Source organism: Talpa europaea (assembly GCF_964194135.1).
Source record: "Talpa europaea genome assembly, chromosome: 12".
NCBI classification, from domain to species: domain Eukaryota; kingdom Metazoa; phylum Chordata; class Mammalia; order Eulipotyphla; family Talpidae; genus Talpa; species Talpa europaea.
Window position 1 is genome coordinate 13,596,581 of NC_140079.1, and position 20,858 is coordinate 13,617,438.

Here is a 20,858-nt window from a genome sequence, read left to right on the forward strand (position 1 = left end):
ATAAAGTCAAAAGCCTTTTTCTAACTGTGTTCTGACCACCCTCAACCCCATCCCCACCAACTACCAGTTTGGCAGTTTTCTGCTTTCTTTCCAATTCTATGCATGACCTGTTTTTATTTTCCCCCAAACTCAAATTCTTTAATGCTGTGTTTTATTGAGACTTGCTACATAGAAAGAAAAATGCACTGAATTCTCCATCTAAGTTTGCTTTCTTTCTTGAACCCTCTATCTCCAGACTTCTGCCCTCCTCGCTGTCGCAGCTTGAGCCTTGTCAAATCCAGTGGCCAGTCCCTGGTCCTCATTTTATTTGACTTAGCAGAACTTGGCACAGTTGATCACTCCCTCCTCCTTCAACACTTTCTTTACTTGGCTTCCAGGATCCCCAGGGCAGCTTGTTTCCCTCCTTCCTCACTGGCTCTTGCTGTTTGCTCTGCTGAGTTTTCTCTTCCCTGACTCAAAATGTTGACATTCTTCAGGTCATTTCTTATCCTCCCATGGTCTCTATCCCTAAGTGAGCTCTTCTCAAATTCATATCATCAGTCCTCAACTATGCCGTAAATTCTAGATGTAAGTATCCAGCTTCCTGTTCAGCACCACTACCTGGGTGTCTAGAATGCATCTCTAATCTCAGATGTCCTAATCAGAACTTTTGATTTCCTTACCCCCGCTGATCGCTTTGTCTTCGAGGTTTCTACTGAGTAACGCGTCACAGCACCATTTACCCGGCTGTTAAGGCAGAGCACTGAGAAGTCCTCTTTAATTACTCTCCCTCCTCATGTATCATCTCCAGTCTTTCACATGTGCTGTGAGTTTTGCATTCAAACTCTACTAGACATCCATCTTCTCACTATCTTTTCCACTCTCGCCCAAACCATCATTATCTCTTGCCTTGACTATTTTCATTGTCTTTCTAATTAATGTCCCTCTTTCCTCTCCCCATAATTGTCCACACAGAATCAACTTTTAAAAACCTAAATCAAATCATGTAAGTCCCTTGCATCACATACTCCCATTGATTGCCCCTTATATTGAGCAGAAAATTCAAGTTCTTTAGTCTGACCCACAAAGCCCCATATGACCTGGCCTTGCCCACCTCTCTCCCTTCTCCTGGGACTCAACTCGCTCTCTGCATGTTAGAGCCACTGGTCTTGGTGCTGTTCCTGACATAAGCTGAGCTCATTCCCACCTTGGGTTTGTACCTGGGACTTCTCATCTGGATTGCTTCCCCCTCAAGTCTGAACATCCTTAATTTTATTCCAGTTTCTGCCCAAATGTATTATCAGAGAGACCACAATCACTCTTCTGTTTTTCTTCAAAAACACTTATCACTGGGCCTCGCCAGTGGTGCAGCGGTTGAGCGCTGGGTTGCAAAGCTGCCCGCAGCCTCTGCAGCCCTGGTTCGATCCCCGGCCACTGGGCGAGGGTCCCACATGGCGCGCAGACCTCTCCTGCCGCCCGCTGCTCCCCTCAGCAGTGTATTTCGTCAGTCTGCCTGTTCTGCTCCCTGCTCTGGCTCTGGTGAATTCTCTCACCCTCCTGCGCTTCTGACTGTACCCAGTGGTTGTATAAATAAATAAATAAATCTTTAAAAAAAAAAAAAAAACTTATCACTGCCTGAAGTTACATGAAACACTGACTTGCTAACTTAGTCATCTGTCATCCCTCCAGATAGAAACTCCATGATGAAAGTGACTCTGTCTTGTTCATTGCTCTTTCTCTGGTGCCCAGAGTACTGCCTGGTGCACAGTGTGTGTTCAATGAATATTTGTTGAATGAATATTTGCTGAATGAGTAATGTACACTTAGTAACTTCACAGGCTACTAAATATAGACTTGAAAATTTGAAAGCCCTCCAAAAAGGCCTTTAGTTTTCCTTTTCCCTTCCAAATTACAAACAGTAAAACATAACTCACTTGCCTATTGACACATAATTTTGCTGTTCCCATCAAGTATTTCCTTCTTATGAAACTTTGATACTAATCCACCCTATAACTTCATGCATTTTTTTCTCTTCTAACAGCAGGAGAAAAGCTGAGTGGGGTTCAGCTCAGTCCTAGTAACCAACAGGAGATGAAGAATAATGTGGAACAAGTGCTGCAGTTCGTGGCCTCCAAAAAGATTCGTATGCACCAGACTTCAGCTAAAGGTCAGTGTCTCAACACACCCCTGGCAGATGAGTGCTTTCAGCTTTTAACTGGTGATTGCCAGTGTCAGAAGAAGCCCAGGTTATGTAGCCCGAGGTCCTGAGTAGACTGGAGTAAGATTAGTTCCTTGACTTCATATCATTTTTCTGTAAAAAGCGATCCTCGGGCCTCCCTGGTGGCTCAAGGGTTAAGCACCGCACTATGAAGCAATCAAAAGCCTCTGCAGCACGAGTTCGATCCCCAGCCAGCCAGGGAGCAACCTACATGGCGCAGCAGACCTCTCCTGTCTCTCCCTCTGCTCCCCTCAGCAGTGTATTTCACTGAGTGTGCCTGTTCTGTTCCCCACTCTGTCTCTGGTGAATCCTTTCACCCCATGCATCTCTGGCCTGTACCCCAGCTCTTGTGTGCATAAATAAATAAATCTTTAAAAAAAATAAAGAAAGTTATCCTCTTGGGGTAGAGTGATTATCAAAATTGGATTGAGTAAGTTTGGGGACCTGGATGAAAACAGATGTTCTCTATTCATTTTAATTGAATATAAGTTTGCATGAGTGTGTGTAAGAAAATTAATAGTTGAGTAGAAATGACAAAATTGGGATATAAACTTCAAAATGTCTCCTTTCAGTTATCAAAATTGGCCATAGAGCATGTTATTCAAGTTCTTGGGTTTCATGACCATGAGTTATTTCAAATCATAATAGATTTTTTTTCCCAGAAGGAAAACATTTTAGAGCACCTTTTTTTTAGACATCACAAAACATTCCAGGCAGGATGAAAGGAGCCCTGTGGCCTCTGCACAGGCTCTCGGCAGTAACCACAGAGCAGAAAAGGACACTTCTCATCAACTCTGAGCCCCAGCTGCGAGGAAGAAATTGTGTAGATGTCCTCGGAGGGCAGGCTCCCTGGTCTTCCTGCTGTTTCTCTAGAGCTGCTTGTAGATCGGATTCTGTTTCAGCCTCAGTTTCTGGGTCTCACTGCCCGTGGCTCTGATGACAGTGGGGGCAGGAAGGAACCCTCCTTTCGTGTTGAATTCTTGGTGTTCTCTGTGTGGAGTCACTCAGGTGGGGCAGGTACAGCCAGAATGCCCATGGAAGGTCTGCACTGGGTACAGTCAGAAGCGTGGGAGGGCGAGAGAATTCACCAGAGTCAGAGCAGGGAGCAGAACAGGCAGAAGGCCCAAAGCACACTGCTGAGGGGAGCAACTGGCGGCAGGAGAGGTCTGCGCGCCATGCGGGGAGCAGCGGGTGATCCGGGGATCGAACCAGTGCTGCAGGGGCCGCGGGCAGCTTCACAACCCAGCCGGGGAGGCCCAGCCTTGCATATTTAAAAGGCCGTGAAACTAGAACAGTAGAAGTTTACCCTTTTCCTTACCTTCGCTTTCTCTAGATATATCACTAATTTTCTGCCTGCATTCCTCTTTTTTTCTCAAGCAAAATTAAGAATGCTATAATCTCTGATCTGGTGCCCCTGGTGGAGGGAGCTGGGGGACCAGCCCATTAAACTATTTTGAGTGAGCTCTGCCATCCAGGACATCATTGTCTTCTATTGCCAGCAGTGCACCAGCTTCCTAATTAGTCCCACTGCATCGGTTTTGGTCCCCCCACTGCCTGCTCTCCACTCAGTAGCCAGAATGATCTTTGGAAGAGTACATCCACTCTGACCAATTCTCTGCATCTGAGGGCACTTAGGAAACAATCCCATCTTTGCTACACCTTACTGTGCCTTACCGACCCCACCTCTGGTTCTTCCCCTGTGGCCTCATTTTTCACCCTCTGCCCCTGATCTTGGTGCTCCTCTGATGCTGAATGTCTTCTGTTCCCCTACCAGAGGGCCGTGTCACAAGAATATAATGAGACTCATTGCTTGGAACTCAAAAATTTCTAATAGCCACATTAAAAAAAGAAAGAAATGGGTGAAATTAATTTTAGTCATGTATTTTATTTAACCTAATAAAAAAATTACCATTTCAACATGTAATCAATCTAAAAGCTATTAATGAGGCATTTTGCATTCTATTTTTTGTAGTAGGTCTATGATATATTTTGTATTCTTCTTTGTGTGTACTGTGTACTTTACTTCCAGCACATTCAATTCAGACTCTGTCTTAAGGGTGCCCAGTAGCCACACAGTAAGCTCCCTTGTTGGCTCTATTATCACTCTCTCTCACCTCTAGGCCATTAATTCTGCTGTTCTCTCCTCTTGGTATTCTGCTTTTCCTTCTCTTCTCCGATGAACCACTAGTCAGCAATAAAGTCTCAGTTTAGAACTCACTTCCTCCAAGATCCTTCCCTGAGCCCTCTGGACTAGACAAGATGCTGAGCTCTCAAAGAACCCATCACACATGATTGTACTTTGTTGTAATTGCTTTTAAATCTTCTATCTCCCTCATGGAACATAGCTTTGGGAGGACAGAGACATTGCCTGCTTTGCTCACCTGGATCCCTGGAAAATACGTGTAAAATGAGAGTCCTCAGTTCTTTGCCTCTCTGAGCACCTGTCTCTTCTGTCCCTCAGATATTGTGGAAGGAAACCTGAAGTCTATCATGAGGCTGGTCCTTGCCTTGGCAGCTCATTTCAAGCCTGGCTCTAGCAGGACGGTGAGCCAAGGACGGGATTCCAGAGCCCTTCTGCAGAGTCACCAGCCACACTGCGCCACGGCCGTGGCCCAGGGAGCAGCTGCTGCTCTGGCTGACGTGTGTCATGACATGTCCCGGTCAGGGCGGGATGTCTTTCGATTCCGACAGAGGTAAGGATCGAAATCTGGGAATGAGAATGTGTCGGGCTCGCTGATATTTCTTCCGTGGTACAGTGCGGTCGATGGGAGTATCACCTAAGCACTTGCATGCTGCAGAAAAGAGCATGGAGGTCAGGTTGGCCGGGGCATGCCAAAAAAGAAAAGTCCTTTTTAAAAAGAGATGTTTGTTTTGTAGTTAGCAGGAAGTAAAAGAGTCATATGTGTGGTTTTTTTGTTGTTGTTGCGATGCCCAGGATTTTAAATACATGCTTGGGCACACACTGTTTTCACTGGGAGATATGTGGAACACTGTTTCTGATTCATCTGGGGGTGTCTCACCCTGGAATGTCTCCAGAAGGCCCAGCTGTCCTGGAGAGTGGAAGCAGATAACACTCTGGGGCTTGTATCTGTTGAGAGAGAGCATGACCCTGAGGTGCTAGAGACTTGGTACAATTACTTGTTTCTGTCTGTTTTCCCTACTAGGTTCCAGGTGTTTGGATGGCAGGGATTTGGCCTTATTCATCTTTTCTCTTTAGCGCTCACAGGGTGGGCTTCCCTCAGTGCTTGCCAGATTGACCTGCACTGAAGGATTAACCCCTCTCCTTTGCTGGTGCCCTGACTGTAGGAACAGCAGCACGGATGAGGAGATCGAGAACCCATACTGGAGTGTGCGAGCCCTGGTGCAGCAGTACGAAGGGCAGCAGAGGTCCCCATCTGAGTCCAGCTGCTCCAGGTAATCTCAGTTTCTTGACCACAGCAGTCCTGACCAAAAGCTGAATGCTTGTGGATTCTCAGCTGTCAGTCGCAATCTGATAGGCAGTAAGGCCCCAAACCCTCTCTCTTTCCCTCAGTTTAAGTTAATAAAATTTCAGGGGCTAGCTTCAGCACTGCCAGGTGGTTTTGTGGGCAGAGGCGGGGGAGGGGTGCTGGTGGATTTCCTACCCATGGAAGCTTTGTGCAGTGACAATTCTCTGCTGTGTCCACACGGGGGTGTGACTGTGATCTGTGGGTCCCAGCCTGCTGGTCGTGGCATTTGCATTATCAGCTGCCACTGTTCATGAGAGCCAGTTCCCTTGCGTTGTCTTTGTGCCTAGTGTAACTCTAAGTGAAGCTCAGAGCAAGAGAGAAAATCGAGCAGAGTTGTCTGAGAGCATAAGACTGTTTCTAGCTTTCGTGTGTAAAACTGGATGCATTGGGGCCGATTAGTAGGCCCTGGAGTGGGCTAATGTTGTTGGTGACTGGAGCTGAGAGGTAGTCTGTGTATCCCTGAGAGCCAAGTGCAGAGACCCCAGAGGGACACAGTGCTCTGATAAAACCTAATCAATGCCAAGTGTAGTGGCAGAAACAGATTTTCCTAGATCATGGAAACCAGACTCCTAAAAGCATCCCAGATCTTGTTAGCTCATTTACTAACTATATTTCATTGCCAAATCATATTTAAGCTCTTCGGACCTTTTCTCCTACCGGACCCAAACCCAGCTCAGGCTGCTCTAGTTAGACCTAATTGTTCCTTGTAGTATATAGATTTTATGTATCTTTGTTTTCTTCCTTCTATTGATTTTCCTCATAAAATTCCATGTTAGTTTGATGGATCATTTCCTACTCTACAGAGGTCACATGGAGCTCTTCTCAGCGTTTTAGTGTACTGGTAACCGTGTTCAAATTCTCCTTTCTCTTCAAGCTTAATAAATCCTTTTTTTTTTTTTTTTTTTTTTAGAGGCATGTTTTATTTATTTATTTATTTGTTTGTTTGTTTTGTTTTGTTTATACATGCACTGGGTACAGTCAGAAGCGCGGGAGGGTGAGAGAATTCACCAGAGCCAGAGCGGGGAACAGATCAGGCAGAAGGACCGAAGTACACTGCTGAGGGGAGCAGCGGGCGGCAGGAGAGGTCTGCGCACCATGTGGGACCCTCCTCCGGTGGCCGGGGAGCAGCTGGGGATTGAACCGGTGCCGCTGAGGCTGCGGGCAGCTTTGCAACCCAGCGCTCAACCGCCGCGCCACCGGGGAGGCCCATAAATCCTTTTTTTATTTATACAAAAATCACATAACATAAATTAGCTCTTTTAAAGTGCTCAGTTCAGTGGCAGTTGGTACCTCTCATGTGGTGTACCTCTCCTGTCGGAAGACTTTCATCACCCCAAAAGGAAACCCTGTACCCACTAAGCGAAAGGTGTGTTTTTATGAGAATTTAAACCATTTCTTCCCTGCTTGCTGCTGGTACCATCCCTTGGTACAGAATCAAAGGACGTTTCATTGTCTAGTGTGATCTAGTGCTTCCTGCACGGCGCAGGTCTTTCTCTTCTGAACCTGCTAATGCCTGCCAGAGTCAGGGGGCAGGAGGACGGAGTCTGGGTGTCTTCCTGCAGCACCTGCTTCCTTCCCGTCTGGCAGGAGAACTGAGACCCAGGCAGGGCTGTGAGGCCGCGATCCAGGGACCCCTGGAAACCCGGCTGCAGTGGGCTGATGGTGAGAGGTTTCTAGCAGCCGGACGGGGGGAATAATTTGCATTCACTCCTTCCTGACTTTGCCGTTTGCTCACAAATCTACCTCTCATTCAGCCCGCTCCCTGGGGCCCAGCAGGCTCCCGCACAGTCGGAGACCCCACCCTGACCCCACCCCGCCGTTCCCTTGCCCGAGGGGAACCCACCTAATGGCTTAGTGTCCCGAGAAGGCCCAGAGACCCCGGCCTGTGACTCGGGACTGGGGGTGTCTCGGAAGCTACATAAGGTAACCCCCTAGAGCCCAGCCCCTCCTCCAGCTCCTCAGGGACACCCCGCGAAGCCCGGCCCGGCCGCCTGTTGCTCTGTGGGACCAAGGGCTGGGGAATAAAGAAAACCTGGGGCGCCCGAGGGGAAAGTGGGAGGAGAGAGGCGTGGGGCAGGGGGAGACCCCGAATCTCCTCCGTGCCCGCCGCCCCTTCCCACGAGGGGCGGGGAGGACCCTTCCCGACCCGGGGTCCGCGAGGGAGGGGTCAGGGTCCAGAAGGCGACGTCTTCGTCCTGGGGTCTTCGCGACGCCGGGCTCCCCCGCCCCCCGGCGCCCCTCCCCTGCGCAGCCCCCCCGGCCCGCGCTCGGCCTCCCGGCTGGACCCGCCCTCGCCCCCGGCCTGCGCTCGGCCGCTGCCCGGAGCGGGGTCGCCGGGTCAGGCGCTCGCCTGGGTCGGAGCCCGGAGCCGCCGGGCCGCGCCGACAGCCCGGGAGGGGGGAGGCGGAGCGGGCGAGGCGGGGCGGGGCGGGGCGCGGGGCTCGCCCGCATTCTCGCCCCGGGGACCCGACCGCGCCGCCGGAGCCGCGGGGAGCGTCGCTCCCGGGGGAGATGGGCTGAGATGCCGGCGCCCCGGGGCACGCCCGGAGCCGCGCGGCCGCCGCGCCCGCGATGCCGCCGCCCGGCCCCGGCCACCTGCGAGGGGAGGCGGCCCCCGCGCCGGCCGGGCTGCCGCAGCGCCTGAGCGGCCGGGACGGCGCGCCTCGCACCCGGGCGCATCCCCGGCCCCGGGGCCTCGCCGCCGGCCTCTCCCTCCCGCCTTCGCGGCCAACCGCGCCGGGGCTTGACCTGCCAGCGGAGTGGTCCTTCGCGCCCCAGCGCGGGGAGACATGCCCGAATTGGGGGGCACTGTGACTCTCAGCCCCCCGCTGCGCCCCGGGAAGCAGGCTCGCTGAGGCCGGAGCCAGAAGGGGGACCATGGGAGGGACGCAAGTCAAATGGTGAGCAGAGGCCACTTTGGCTTGGGAAGTGGGGGGCACGGGGGGGGGGAGCAGGGCCAAGACTGAGGATGCTCTCGGGCGAAGCAGAGAGGGTTGGGTGGGGGCGCTGCGGTGGGGAGAGCCGGCTGCTCGCCTGGGATTGTTGCTGTCAAACACGGTGGGTTTGTTAGGCAGCTGCAGCCAGCGTGGGGGAAGGAGGAGGGTCCTTTAACCCCGCTGCCTCTTCCCTCAAGGGAGGGAGGGCCCTTCAGGAGGGAGCAGGATTCTCTTGCCCTTATCCCTCATTGCCCATTTTTCTGAAAACCGAATTTGACTCTCATTGGAGTGTCTTTGCTTGTCGGATAAATTAAGATGGGAGAGATGTTTGACATATGGGAATTTAAAAATGTGTCTGTGGGACCTGATTTGCAATCCCTTGTTCCCTGTCTCAGGAGAAGATTGTGATGGCAGGCAGGGGATTATGTACTGGTTTATAAAATATGGTTTGTAAGCTAATCAGAGAGACCCTAAGGCATAAATTGATAGCATTAAAATACTTTTCTCTGAGGCAGAGGATTTAATGCATGGTCTCATCCTTGTGGGCCTTCCCTGGGGAGCCTGGCAGGTGCCTGCTCTGACATGTGCATAAGGGTTTTACCTTCTCAGGGCCTTTCTCTCTGCACTTGGCCATCTAGTTCCTGGTCCTACCTCTCTGTGGCCTGCAGCCTCAATTCAAGAAAGAGAAATGTTGTTTTTCTTTGATGGCTCTGCCACTCCCCCAGTGGGCTTGGATCCGTAGACATCCGCCTCCTTCTGCCCTTTTATGGGAGACAGCTTGCTTAGGAGGGAGAAGGTGGAGCTGAGCATGCTCTCTGCTTTGGGAAAGCAGTTTTCTAGCACTCTAGGTTCACACTATTCCTCCCAGACCCCCCTTCGTCTCACACATACCCACTGTGGACCAGACAAATGCAGGCAAGGCAACATGTCAACCATAGCACCTTGTCAGCCGAGAAAGTGCTGTTTTGTTATGTCTCAAAGAGAAGCAGCTGCTGCAGGTCTCTTTCTGCTCTCTGATCCCCATGTTTTGCAGTAACATTCAAAACATTCGCTGAGGGCCTCCCTGGTGGCGCAAGGGGTTAAGACGCAACCTATGAAGCTATCCGCTGCCACTGCAACAGGAGTTCCATCCCTGGCCAGGGAGCAACCCACATGGCGCAGCAGACCTCTCCTATCTCTCCCGCTGCTCCCCTCAGCAGTGTATTTCAGTCGATCTGCCTGTTCTGTTCCCCGCTCTGTCTCTCGTGGATTCTCCCACCCCCCCACGCCTCTGGCCTGTACCCCAGTTCTTGTATCATAAATAAATCTTTAAAAAAAAAGAAGATGAATGCTGAGGGCTGAACAATCTTAAATCTATTCTTCTTTATAAATGATATGATCCCCTTAGACTAGTGCTTCTCCAGCAGCTAATGCATGGCCTGAAATTCAGATTGCCTAAGTGGTGAAAGATGGGCAAGAGAGTCTATAAAGCAATTTTCTAAACACCACTTCTTGCCACTCTCCACCCCTCCTGTCTGTTCAGGTTGTAGATCTAGAGCTATAGTTAAACAACTTACCTTATTTTTAAGTAACTTCTTTTTTAATTGAGGTAACATTGGTTTACAACCCTCTATGATTTAGAGGAATAGGGTCACACTTCTTCAGATGGATGTCACCACACCGCACTACTCCTGTTATTGTAATTTGAAGATGCAAAAAAAAAAAAAAAAAGATAACATTTTTTTCCTGTGGTTTTAATAAGAAAGAGAATGAGTTGAGTGAATTCATCCCCACCAAAATCCTCAAGCTCTGGACAACGGTGAGGATGAGACACTCATCCTCAATCTGCTTCAGAGGTTTTGAAATCTCTGGCGACCTCCACCGAGCTTGGCTGTTTTTACTGGTTTCTAGGAAGGCAAAATGTTAACTCCTGATCGTAGCTGTGGGGATTAGCCTGGGAGACTTCAGGGCCACATTAAGTGGGTCAGTGAATCCTAGACACTTTCACTGTTGTCTGGGTGATGAATTTGGAAAGAATTCCTGAGAGGGGGCTGGGCCCAAAGACCCCTCAGCCCCTGAGATTGTCTGAACGCTGATGTTCTCAAGGTGCAGCGCAAAGAAAAAGGATCTTCACAGCCCTCATTCCTCTCCAATGGGAACCTCAGCCCTACAGTCCCATCTTGCCTTGTAGATTTAAAATTACACTCCCCTGAAGATCCGAATGGTTCCTTCCAAAGCTAATAGTTAGATCAGATCATAAGAATTATTGGGAGGTTTCTGGTGACAGTTTGAAAATACTGTGGCAGAGATAAGAATAACTGATGGGAGTAAATCACGTATACCTTTACCACCCCCTAGAAAGTCTTTCCCCTTTTTCCTTATACTGTTACCCTTTTCCTTATCATAATCTACCTTTGTTGCTATATCACTGACCCTTTACTCTACCTAGCACTGTCCACACTCTAACAAGTACTCCCCGATTAGGCATCCCCACCCTGTCCCCTCTTGGTGATCCACCCAGAGCTGATCTACCATGTTACTCTGCTGGTATTGCTTGTGACCGGTCCTGTATGGGAAATGCATTTCCCTCCAGCTCCCAAAGCTGCTAAGACACGTCCTACACCAGTCTTTGAACTTGGGCCCAGAGATGGTGATGGTATGGGAAATAACAAACAAAGCAAAACATGAGGTTCTTTAACACCCTTCTGGTAAATTTCTTCTTAATGATTTAACCTTAAAGGCAGCCTGGTTGAAAAGAGTTCCTAGACGAATAAAGAACTGGCTCATTCATTCAGTATTCCTCTCACTCATTCAACAAATACTTCTATTACTGTGGGCCAGCTACCGTGGTAGGCACTAGGAGCAAGATGAATTAAGAACATGCCTCTGGGATAAATTAGGAAAGTTGGCTTCTGAACAACTGTTCACAATAATTGTTTCTCTTTTCCTTCCATCACAGCCTGGCTTCACCCAGTCCTATTCACAGTGCAAAGAGTGAATCCATTATAACCCAGTCGGAAGAGAAGGCAGATTTTGTGATTATTCCCGCTGAAGGAATAGAGAACAGAACAGGTATTATCGCTCAGCCTTGCCTGGCTCGGTTCAAGGAACAGTACTCAGCTTGAAGAGTTTGGGGGTCCTCACTCACTCTTTACCTATAAGCACCCTGACCTTAACCTTCCCGCAGTCTGCATTCAGGGTCAGCTCTAGGGGGTGCTGATGCCTCCCAGCCAATTAATGTGGTGGTCCTTTGGCAGAATGTCACTTCTGACTCTCAGCTGCCAAAACCCCCCCAGCAGCATAAGCAGGCTGTTTCTCAGCTGACTGCCTACAAATTAGGAAATGACTCTCAAAGAGTCATAACCCTTACTCATGTAAACAGTTTTTATTATCTCGGTGTTATGCAAATAATTTCAATATTTCCCTAAGTTCAGTTGGGGCCAGGATTACCTAACAAGAGCCAAGTGTCTGTGAGAACATATAGTAGAGAGCTGGTCTACTATACTGTTAGACTTCGTAGGAGGGCTGCACAAAGGACCACAAAGAGTCCTCTTTGTTTAGACTTCTCCTTCTCAGTTGCTCTCTTTTTTCTTATATAAATCTAGAGTGAAGGATTGCAGCAGCAAAGCATGTGCTTTAAGTACTTTTATTCACCTGTAAGAGTTGTGATGAAACGAAGCCCTCAAAAGTAAAACTGGAATGAAATTTTTCCCTACTCCATGTCCCCTCTTGCCCTGGCACTAGTACCAAAGAGGCAGTCTTGTTATTGAGTCCGAAGCTCCCAGGACTCTGGGGAGGGGAGGGGAGAGTGTGTACTGTGTGCCTGCCTGGGCCTGGCACCACAGGGCTCTGCACATAAGTTACCTCGTTTAACCTTCACAATAACCCAGAGGGACTGTACATACTATATTTCTGCTTATGAATGAAGGAGCATACTCAAAAGGAGTCATATCTTTCTGGGAAAGAGACTAAACATCTCGGACCAGTGTGCTTTTACTTGTTTGTTTACTGTGTGTCTCATGCAGTGTTATATGTAAGAGAGATTAGTTGCGTTAGGGCCGACTGGCCCCAGAAATATTAAATCTAGTTTTCCTTCTGAAACTTCATTGCGTTTGACAGCTCCCCTCTTTGTGTCTGTCAGAATCAAGCTTTAGGGATGCCAGTTCTAGAGAATTAAGAGTAAAAATCGATGGGTCCCCTATCAAGACTCCCAGCAAGGGAGTCTTTTTTTTTTAATTTAAAGTACTATTTTTTTTTAAAGATTTATTTATTTATTTATATAGGCACTGGGTACAGTCAGAAGCATGGGAGGGTGAGAGAATTCACCAGAGCCAGAGCAGGGAGCAGAGCAGGCAGAAGGACGGAAGTACACTGCTGAGGGGAGCAGCGGGCAGCAGGCGAGGTCTGTGCGCCTTGTGGGACCCTCCTCCCGTGGCTGGGGAGCAACAGGGTATCAAACCGGCGCTGCAGAGGCTGCGGGCAGCTTTGCAACCCAGCGCTCAACCACTGCGCCACCAGGGAGGCCCAGCAAGGGAGTCTTAATGCCTCCAAAAGAGGGTAGATGGTCGCCGACCCTCTTAAGTGGTGCTTCCCTGTGGCTGGAGTCCCAGTTAACTGGAGGCCAAGTTAATGGCTAATTCTTTCTGTCTCACAACCCCACCTGGTGGAGAGTACAGTTTGTGCCGTGAGGACAGGTTCAGGAGGCAGGTGACCTGAACCTGGAAGCACACAGGGCTGGGAACGCTTTCTGCCGGACTCTCATTTTTCTTCAACATGAACTGTCCCCCGTCCTTTTATTTTTTAGAGGAGACAGACTCTCCATTATCCCGGGACTGGCGACCAGGGAGCCCCGGAACCTACCTAGAGACTTCATGGGAAGAACAGCTGTTGGAACAACAAGAACATTTAGAAAGAGAAATGGAGGAAGCCAAGAAAATGATATCAGGATTGCAGGTAGCTCTTTCTTTTTAGTTGATCCTGGGGATACCAATTGAGTATTATTTCTAAGTCATTCTTATCTATTGAAATAAACTTAGTTTTGTAAAAGGTCAGAGTCGAATGGGGAATTTAGCTAGAAATAGTACTCAGAAAATTCCTTGTGAGTGATACTCTGTAATGGACCTTAAGTTTTCCTGTTTATCAGACAGCTGTTAGGATTTCTGCAAGCCAGGGAGCCATTTTCAGCCCCTATCCAAATCTCATTGTTGCTTACTGCTCCCTAGGTAGGTTTCTGCCCTATTTGTAGCTACAGACCTTCAGTTGCTCTCACCAAAGAATCACACTGAATTGTCAGGGATTTTCTCCTAGGAATTCTCTAGCAGGAAGGGTGTAAGAGCCAGTAATGCAGCAGGTTTCCATTTGAGTCTTTCAGAGATTTAGCTGGCTCCTCATGCACTTGCAAATCATTATGGTCAGGTAGAAAAGGTTTTCCTTGAGTAACAAAGCCTTTCAGTTTTTCCTATACCTTCAGCGCCAGCTCTGCAGCTCTCCCCGAGACTGACCGACCCACTTGACTTAGATCCTACCCCAGATGACCCTCAATCATCTGTCTTTGTGTGTCTGTCCTTGTTTGGGGGAACCCATATAGTGTGCTGATGACCCTGAAATTGCCTAGGGATATTCCTTTCTGTTTGTGCTGGGAACTGCACTGCTTCTGAATTGTCAAATATTTATGGACACGTAAACAAAGCCCACATTATGCGAGTGGCTCTGGCAGCCGGCAGGCTGGGCAGGGTGTGCTCCCTGCCTGCCAGCAACAGGGTGGGGACACAAAGGGTTCCTAAGGAAGAAAGGAGATTGGTGCTGTGGTGAGACAATTTGCATAATATATGCCCTGGGACTGTGGAGGATTGGAGGAGTGTTCACTGTCTAAACATTCCGGAGGAGAGTAGTTGATCCCCCCACCACATACACACTCATTTGCTCTGTATTTTTAAAATGCCTGGCTTTGAAGACCTTTTAGATCCCTTTTCTGCTAGTCCATTAAGGAATGGCTTAATGAATGCAGTGTTTGGGGGTTTTTTGTTGTTGTGTTTGTGCTGTCCCTTAATAGGAAGTATTAGTGCATGGGGAACTCTGGGATTATACCCAACCAGGCTTTTCCCAGGACATTTGGCGTTATATGGACATAGATATACATCAGCTTGGCTTTCAGGTTGGTTTGCATTTTTCAGTCAAGGAGAAATCTGATGGCAGGGGCCGATTAGACAGAAAAAGAAGAGGATTGTCAGGCAGAAAGTCAGCATCCTAATATTCCCTACACACAGGAGTTTTAATTCACAGCCACATGATCACAATGAGAATTCAGTTCCACCATAGAACACAATGGGGCTCACAGTGTCCGCAGGGCTTAACTCTGTCAGTGATGAGCAAGTTGCCTTCTAGATGACGTCCAGGATTTCTGACTTACTAGTTTGGTGCAATTAGAGCTCACTGGACATTTTGCAGTATTTTTATCATATTGCCCACTTTTCCTCCCCTGCAGCCCTGTGGCTTCTTACCCTTGTCTATATCTCTTGCTGCACTCCGTGGGATGAGCAAATTCATTTGATTTACTAACATTTTATTGTTAAATAGTGCTTCAGTGCTTCAGAATCCAGTGGCTGGATTCTGAAATGTTTTTATATATTAACATTTGTGATGTAATTTGTGTTCTCTTTATTTAAACAGTATGCAGCTTCTCTGATCTCTTTTGATTGAACTGAGACAGAATCATGAAATAAAATGAGGACACATTTAAAAATTTTAACTGAACTGATGGGTCCATAACTACCAGTAGGTCCAAGTTTTGGGGATCCTCAGTATACAATTTGGGTGCTTTCTTTAAGTGTAAGATTATAAAATTCTAAAAATACAATATGAGCTACAGAACCTTGAGAGGGGCAGTTCAGTAAGCAGGCTGTGAGACTTCAGCTTCCTTAGCTTTGGGATGAATCTGCCTCCCACCTCCTTATTCTAATGAAAACAAAGTATGATAATGGGAGTGCAAATGAATGAGGACTTCTGTCTGCAAATGTTGTCCTACTTGTTCTATTCAGGTTGCTTTAGAGAATGCAAATGTAGAATTATTGAACAAACAATATCAATCAAATCCAAGTCACTGCTAAACATGTATTCCACATACTTCATTATAATAAACTTGTCTAGGCCAGGACAATTCGACATTGCTTTTAGTTCACTTTCCAGCTGGTAAAATTCAGTTTGAGCAGCTCCAATTTGAAATGTCATTGCTGAAAGACAAGTTTATTTTAGATTGTTTTCTGGGGCTAGGAAACCTTGGAGTGAAGGATCCAGGTGCACCCAGAGAGAAGAAAAAGGCCAGAAACAGGGCCTGGCGAAAGGAACTCCAGAGAGACCCTCCAGATGAGCAATTGGGGGAAAAGTTAACTGGAATAAAAGTCTCAGTGGCAGTTCAAGGAGTTTATTAGATAATCAAAGTGAGGATTGGAACCCAGGAAGCAGTCCAACAGACTTTACACTGCAAGAACTGTTCTAGCAATCCACATCTTTGAATTTAGTTCATATAGGTAGGAACAGTTGAATCATTGACATTAAAAATGTCAATTATTTCTTGATAGGGGTTTTCTGGTTCTAAGCTGTTTTGACTTAAAGATATGTTGATACTCTGTGCACAGAGAAAGGCAATGCTGGGGTTTAATCTTTTCCTTTCTAAAACACACCCTGGGAAGTTGCAAAATCTGGGTACTCATTATTTAAATTGTCTTTATTAGACTCCTTGGTTGTTGGTGGAGCTTGTAAAGACTGACTTTATGCACAGGCAGCAGAGTTTGCATAACTGTTTGCATGTCTGTCTCATAGACTTCAAGTTTGCCCATGACTTTGCTCTCCTGACTGCTAGAACAAGGAGGGTGGTGCCCAGAACATTTGACAGGATGTTCACAGGAGGTTCCAAAGGATGGAAAATTACCAAGATGATTTCTAGAGGAAACTGGATTGTGATTCCAGGTTGGAATGTGTTTACTAAGCCCTGCTCTGGACTCAGTCAAGTTTCTTTCTGCCTTTGTGGTTTTCCAGGCCTTATTGCTCAATGGCTCCTTACCGGAAGATGAACAGGAGAGGCCCCTGGCCCTCTGTGAACCGGGAGTCAAGCCCGAGGAACAGTTGGTGAGCTCCTGCCTTTGTGACTGGACACTAAATAGTCTGACTTGTGTCTTTGATTTGTTTCTCACATTTCATCTGTTGGCCACACCTTGGAATGCTGCCTTTCCTGGCTCCAGCTTGCTTGATTTTCTTCATACATTTTTTTACTGCCTTTTCTTTTTCCTTTCCTTTTCCTCCCCTCCTTTCTTACATCCTTATTGCCTTCCTTCCTTCCTTCCTTCCTTCCTTCCTTCCTTCCTTCCTTCCTTCCTTCCTTCCTTCCTTCCTCCCTTCCTTCCTTCCTTCCTCCCCTCCTTCCTTCCTTCCTCCCCTCCTTTCTTACATCCTTATTGCCTGCCTTCCTTCCTTCCTTCCTTCCTTCCTTCCTTCCTTCCTTCCTTCCTTCCTTCCTTCCTTCCTTCCTCCCTCCCTCCCTCCCTCCCTCCCTCCCTCCCTCCCTCCCTCCCTCCCTCTCTTTTTCCCTCCCTCCCTCAAATACTTATTGAGTGCTGACTGTGCTGGAGATAAGGTGATGACAAAGCAGCTGCAAAGAGCCTGTCCTCAGGGAGTTTGTGTTCAGGTCCCCTTTGAAGCTCCTCTTACTCTGCCTATGCCTTAAAAGCTGGTGCTCCTCAGGGGTCCACTCTAGGCTTCCTTTGTCTTATTCACGTCACAATATTATCTGCCCCCAAGGCTTTACTTCTCACCTGACTCAGATGTTACATCTTAAATATTTATTTCTTGCTCAGCAATCTTGGTGGAGTTCAGATAGTCTGTCTGACATGCAACCACATGCTGGTTGTCTCCACTCAGATGTCCCATAAGCACCTCAATTTCATGGAGTCCTAAATTAAACAGCTTTTTTTCTTCCGTCTCTCCCTTCCCCACACCAAGATTACTTGGTCTCCATCTACCCAAATACCCAAAACAAAATTTGAATCTTGTCCGTGAATCCTTTCTGACGCCTTTCTCTACATCTAGTCAATCACCAAGTTTTATCAGTTCACATTTTAAACATCTTCATCCAGTTTTCTTTCTTTGCACAATCACTACCTTAATTCAGATTTTCAATCAGCAAACTAGCAGCCTTCTAACTGTCCTTGCTCTCCTGTCCTCTAATTCATTTTCTGTAAAACAGCTAGGACAATTTACCTTCACGGCATCTTGTTATCCCTTTCCCTAAAACTTTTCACTCACTCCCCACTGTCCTCACTAGACTTTGACCCCAGTGTTTCTCTCTAACTTTCTCTCTTGTCATTTCTCCCTCGCAGTGCTTATTGTCAGCATTATCCCTGTAAGCGTGCTTGGACATCCACCATCTCCCCCCGCCACCATATTGCTTCCCCTGGAACGCAGGCACCATTCCCATTCGCCTTTGTATCCATGGACAGGGCTGGCGTCTACTAGGTGCTCCAGGAATAGTTGTTGAAGCGTAACCTCTGAATTTCACAGCACAGATACATGATCATGGCTTTTTTATCTTGCATTCTAGATTATAATCCAAAGTCGTCTGGATCAGAGTATGGAGGAAAACCAGGACTTGAAGGTATGTCAGAACATGCACATTTTTACCTTTTGAAAACATAAAAGTTATGGGAACGTTACTCACCAGCTTCCGAGACTAATGGGGAGGAAGGGAAGAGCTGTGGGGGTTTCGGGCTTTAGCTGTATGGCTATGTTATGTCTTAATTAGAAGAGAGAAATATATGCTAAATAACGTCTTTTTAATCTTGCTGGTAATACCTATCTATATTATTATTGGCTCTCCCTTTGAGTACCTTAGAAATGTGGCTTAGTTTTTTAAAAATTATAGTTAAAAAATGAGTCTATTATCAGCATAGGTTTTTGTTTTTTTTTTTTAATGAATAGTGCCCAGAATTCTTAAAGGTCAGTGGGTCTAATTTTTTTTTTTTTGGAATAATAAATATGGTCGTTAATACCGTTCTCCATAAATAAGCATGTGTGCATGTACTTATACTCACGGACCTGAACTTGTAATAGTGTCTTTGGAGCCCATCTGTAGGGTCCAGGTTAAGAATCTCCATTTAAGGTAAATTGATTGAAAACTCTTGATGTGATACAATAAAAAAAGAAGAGAGTGGGGCCTGCAGTATGGTGCTCCTTTCCTGAAATCTCTTCTCTGGTGCTAATCATAAATATACATTTTATCTCTAGTCAGAGAGGGCTTATAGCTTAGTGTTTCATTATTCCATAAATATGCTTTTATTTAGTCCATAAAGAACAAAACCCTCTTGGAAAATCAGAAACACTCTGAACCTTTGTTGCACATTAAAAATGGAAATAATGATTTAATGACACTGGGAGTAAACGCATTAAGATATGATCCGGTATTTTAGTAAGAGACTTAGACTATTATGACTAAATTTTCTTGGTGAAAATGGCTGAGTATAGGAATGAGGGCCCATAGGAGACCCTGATACCTTCATTCTTGACAAGACTCTTCTCTTCCTGGGCTGTTGGGCCCACTGGGCATCACTGAGGAGAACCTTCGTCAGCCTTTGCTGTTTTCTGGACCAGACTGACCAGACTTGCTTTTCACCTCACTAGAGAGTTAATTTTTCATGGAATAGTTATATGAGTTTTGTGTTCTTTTTTTTTTTTTTTATAGTAAGCATATGTTTATTTTTTTGAGTTTTGTGTTCTTACTGACAGAATGAGGTAATACTTTTACAGCAACCCATATGCTACTGTCTGATCTGACTATATTTGGTTTACAGAAGGAGCTGCTGAAATGTAAACAAGAAACCAGAAACTTACAGGGGATAAAGGTAAAAAGAAAGACCTTGAACTCTTTAAGTAAACTCTCCACAAGGTTAAGTAATCTGCTGGTGAGAGTGAGCACTAGGAGGTAGAGTTGGGGCCTCTGGTCTTGAAAATACTTACCATTTACAGGCTCTATGCCATTAGTGGAGACAGCTGTCTAAATGGGAAGTGGGACACATTAAGGACTACACCTTTGTTTTGCTGAGGCCTATTTCTGGTAGTTATAACTCATGGTGTTGCCACTTCCTGTGTGCCATCTGACTGTTGTGAAGACAATCAGTTTTTAAAAGCAGTTTTCTTCAGTTTCAGTTTTTTTTTTTTGTCAGTTTCCTTCAGTTCTTTCTTTTTTAAAAGTTCTTTTAAAAATAATGTATAATTTACTTATAGCCTATGTTACCTGTGAATAGTCGATAACATTCAAGTGGCTTAAAGTTAAAAAGGTACAACAGAATAATATGTGAAAAGTCTGCTTTCCAGTCTTGTCCTCCAGTCCTATAGTTTTCTCTTCTGGAAGCAACTTATCAGATATCAACAAGTATGTACATGTATCATTTCACCCAAAATGATAGTATGATGTAAATGCAGCTTGACACTTTGCTTTTTTCACTTTATTTATTTTTATTTTTTTAAAGATTTATTTATTTATGCATACAAGAGTTGGGGTACAGGCCAGCGATGCAGGGGTTGAGAGGATTCACCAGAGACAGAATGGGGAACAGAACAGGCAGACCGACTAAAATACACTGCTGAGGGGAACAGCGGGTGAGACAGGAGAGGTCTGCTGCACCATGTGGGTTGCTCCGTGGCTGGCCCAGGGATCAAACTGATGCTACAGAGGCTGCTGATTGCTTCATAGTGCGGTGCTTAACCCCTTGCACCAACAGGGAGGCCCTGCTTTTTTTCACTTTAAAATGAATCTTGGAGATCATTCTATTTTAGTACTTAAATACCTGCCTAAGACTTTTATGGTACTCTAGTGTATGTATACAATCATGTGTTGCTTAATGTTTTGGTCAATGAGGGATCACATATGCACCTGTGGTTCCAGTAGGATATTCCATGTAGCCTAATTGTGTAGTAGCCCATGCAATTTATACCATCTATAGTTTGTGTAATTACACCATGACATTTGTACAACAGTATCACCTAACAGCACATTTCTTAGAATATGTTCTCATCTTTAAGTGATTCGTGAGACTGCATATGATAATTTTTAACCAGTCTTCTATTGATGGTCTTTTAGATTGTCTAGTGTTTTGCTAATAAAAACAGTGATTTAGCTAATCCTGGATGTTATTTCAATCAAGTGAGAGTATATCTGTTGAATAAATGCCTTGAAGTGAAAAAAGATAGTCTTAAGCTGCTGCTTTCCCA

General features: G+C 46.4%; 1 protein-coding gene across 1 annotated transcript in view; it reads left to right on the forward strand.

The window, feature by feature from the left end:
- DIXDC1 (DIX domain containing 1) overlaps nucleotides 1–20,858 on the forward strand; it is a gene marked incomplete at both ends in the record, with an annotated part of 57,231 nt that overhangs the window by 20,525 nt on the left and 15,848 nt on the right. The window contains 8 exon segments of the mRNA XM_084251252.1: nucleotides 2,021–2,146; nucleotides 4,659–4,890; nucleotides 5,504–5,611; nucleotides 11,560–11,672; nucleotides 13,405–13,553; nucleotides 16,635–16,724; nucleotides 18,193–18,246; nucleotides 19,439–19,489. Coding sequence (XP_084107378.1) covers nucleotides 2,021–2,146; nucleotides 4,659–4,890; nucleotides 5,504–5,611; nucleotides 11,560–11,672; nucleotides 13,405–13,553; nucleotides 16,635–16,724; nucleotides 18,193–18,246; nucleotides 19,439–19,489 — 923 coding nt within the window.